Raw genomic sequence first — 2956 nt, 5'->3', positions numbered from 1 at the left:
GGTGTGTGTCCCCCCGTCAACTTGTTTACATCTCATTCGGGCTCTTGTACATATTATTCTGCTTTTTATAAAAATATGGTATGCCATTGACGTATTTTTGAAAAAAAGAGGGGCTATTGGGTGACGTGGTTGCTGACCAGGCGGTCAACCCTCTAAAACCACTCAAAATAGTATAGAAAACTAGTTCGAGGAGATAAGCGTTGAAAGTTCTCTAGTTTTGAGAGTTCACTGTTGAAATTTAGACAATATTAAAGTTCAGGGCTGTTTCCTAGACATTGATGACAATTTAGGGTTGTAAATATGGACTTCTATCTTTCTCGAGCCCCGTGATTAGCGATCCAGGCTACTGGCCAGGCGAGCCCAGGCGTCCAAACTCGATTGCCTGGGCCAGGCGCCAAACGTTCAGGATAGGAACCAAACTGACCCTTAGTCCATCTTTGGCTAGAGCGTGGGTACGCTCGCTGCCCACCAGCGTTCGAGACCTGGACTTGGCGATGTGTGCTCAGGTACTTCTATAAAAAATAAACAGCAAAGGGTCTCATTTTTCTCATGCTACAATAATATCTGATTTCATTCAGGAAACACTGGCACAAGTGAGCATAGCACCACTCGAACGAGTAACTAGCTACATAGTGTTTTGCAGTGTTGGGTAGGCGTAGACAAATCAGGAGGTGTCTCTGGATTTGTTGCATCTATATTGAACCAATATACTCAACTTGTTGCAACGTTGTTGGGTTTCTGGATTTTCTGTGGAAAATTAGCTTCTGTAGACAGAACCATAGGCTCTGTTTTATCTCCTCTCTAAGGTTAAATGTTTAAACAACCATGAATAGGTTTCGCTAACCCTGAATGAATAGATTCTTTCAGTGTACAGTAATAAAATGATAAAAAAAAAGAAGCAGCTCAATGTCTCAATCAATCAAAACCCAGAGCACAACATATGTCATCCTCAATTAGGCCTGCGGTTTTATTATTCATGGTTGGCCGAAAATTGTACATCTTCCACACGAGATCTATGCACTCTCGCCGACACTCGCAAGGCCTCTCCCGCGTAATTGAGTTTCTAAAAAAGGCGTAAAAATGATAATTACCAACGTTAAAAATGCGACAAGTTCAGCATCGATCGGCGTCCCATCCTAGATGCATGCATTGCCCGGACGTGGCCGGAGATCAGGCGAGTCCGACGAGCTTCTCGCTGAGCTCCCAGACCTTGCGGGCCTTCTCGGGGTCGCTGGCCTCCTGCGAGAGCTGGTTCTCGAACGACGCCGAGTCCTTGTTCCAGCTCCAGTACACGCCGGACTTGGTCAGGCTGGGCTCCGCCACCACCTGCGCCAGCCTCTTGCCGGACTCCGCCTCGGACACGAACCCCTTGGTGATGAACTTCTGGAACGGCGGGAACAGGGTCCGGAACAGCGGGATGTGCTCGCGGAACAGCCCCGTGGTGGCGATGCAGCCGGGGTAGAGCGACGAGAAGGTGATGCCGGTCTCCTCGTGGTACCGCCGGTGGAACTCCTGCATGGTCAGCATGTTGCACACCTTGCTGTCCTTGTACGCCTTGGCGCCGTCGAAGCTCTCGTCGCCGTCGATCATGGCGGAGCCCGACGCGCCGCTGAGGCCGCCGGCGAGCCCGCGGAGGTCGCCGAGGCTGGCCTTGGGCGGCACGTTGCCCGCCAGCGTGTTGCTGTTGCCGGTGATGGAGCCGACGATGACCATGCGGCGGGACGGGTAGTCGGACTTCTGGAGGTCCTCCATGAGGAGGCGGGCGAGCAGGAAGTGGCCGAGGTGGTTGACGCCCACGCTCATCTCGTGCCCGTCGGCGGTGAAGGTCGGCGTGCGCGCCGTGGGGCGGTAGATGGCGGCGTTGCACACCAGCACGTCCAGCGGCATCTCGGCGCGGCGGAACGCGTCGACAAACTGGCGGACGCTGTCGAGCGAGGCGAGGTCGAGGTGCATGACGGTGTAGCTGCCGTCCGCCATGCCTGCCGCCTTGGCCGCCTTGGATGCCTTGAGGAAGTCGCGGCACGCCATGACCACGTGCCACTTGCCCGTCTCTGCCAGCGCCTTGGCCGCCGCCAGACCCAGCCCGGACGACGCGCCCGTGATCACCACCACGCCCTGCCGCAGCGTCTTCTTGCCGCTCGGCTTCGCCGTCGCCGAGCACGGGCTCGTCGTCACCGACGAAGGCGCCGTGGCCACCTGCGTCCTCACCGCTAGCGACGCCTTCTTCGCCTTGCTGCTCACGCCCAGGAACGCCGCCGTGTCCTTCACTGCCACCGCGCCCATGCTGCTACCCTGCATCCATAAAAAAACATGAATCTTACCACTGGCGCCAAATGCAGCAGCAATGTACATCGGCGTCGAAGATGATCATGTGTTACTTACCTTCTTGGGGACGGAGAGGGTGGAGGGGAGGAGCTGGAGAGCCATGGATGACGGTGAGCTCTGACGGACGACTGTCGCTAGCGAGCTCGAGCGTGCGCCGCGAGTAGTGTACTGCTGATGTACTGTACTTAGCGAGTTGGTGAGGAAGCTCTCGCTCGCCGGCGGCATTTATACACGGGAGGAGCACCACGGGCTGCGGATAACGGCGCGGGGCCGGAGCCACCGTGGCGCCTCCACAGCCAATCACAGGGCGTGGACGGGATTTTCTGGGACGGATTTGTCCCATCGACGGTGGATATTTCTGGCGCTTTTCGCCAACGGCCGACGGCGACGCCGCGGGATCCTCTGCGCCGTGGCTCCCTCCAGATCGCTGCCATGGCAGCGGATCGATGGCCGGACCTGCGCGGCGAGCCGGCCACGCGGAGCACGGGATGGGGTTGCCGGCAAATCTGGAAATAATGCAGCATGGCCTGCATGGGTGAGGGCGTGTGGGCCGGGCACGTAGATCTGTCGCTTTGCGACGCGCCGCGACGCCACGTTGGCGCTGGAAGTGCCCATGTGAACGTGCGGTAAG

General features: G+C 57.0%; 1 protein-coding gene across 1 annotated transcript; it reads right to left on the bottom strand.

Annotated features, from left to right (window-relative positions):
- Positions 1-945: 945 nt before the first annotated feature.
- Positions 946-2517, bottom strand: LOC123191057 (protochlorophyllide reductase A, chloroplastic-like). Its single transcript, NM_001426807.1, has 2 exons — positions 2383-2517; positions 946-2292 (listed from the first exon to the last, which is right to left on the bottom strand). Exons 1-2 carry the CDS (start codon positions 2425-2427, stop codon positions 1171-1173), a joined length of 1167 nt encoding a protein of 388 aa, NP_001413736.1. The 5' UTR covers positions 2428-2517; the 3' UTR covers positions 946-1170.
- Positions 2518-2956: the final 439 nt, after the last annotated feature.

The sequence above is a fragment of the Triticum aestivum genome, chromosome 2A (assembly GCF_018294505.1).
Source record: "Triticum aestivum cultivar Chinese Spring chromosome 2A, IWGSC CS RefSeq v2.1, whole genome shotgun sequence".
Classification (NCBI taxonomy): Eukaryota; Viridiplantae; Streptophyta; class Magnoliopsida; order Poales; family Poaceae; genus Triticum; species Triticum aestivum.
Note: the sequence above shows the minus strand (reverse complement) of the source record. Positions and strands in the feature narration are given on the sequence as shown.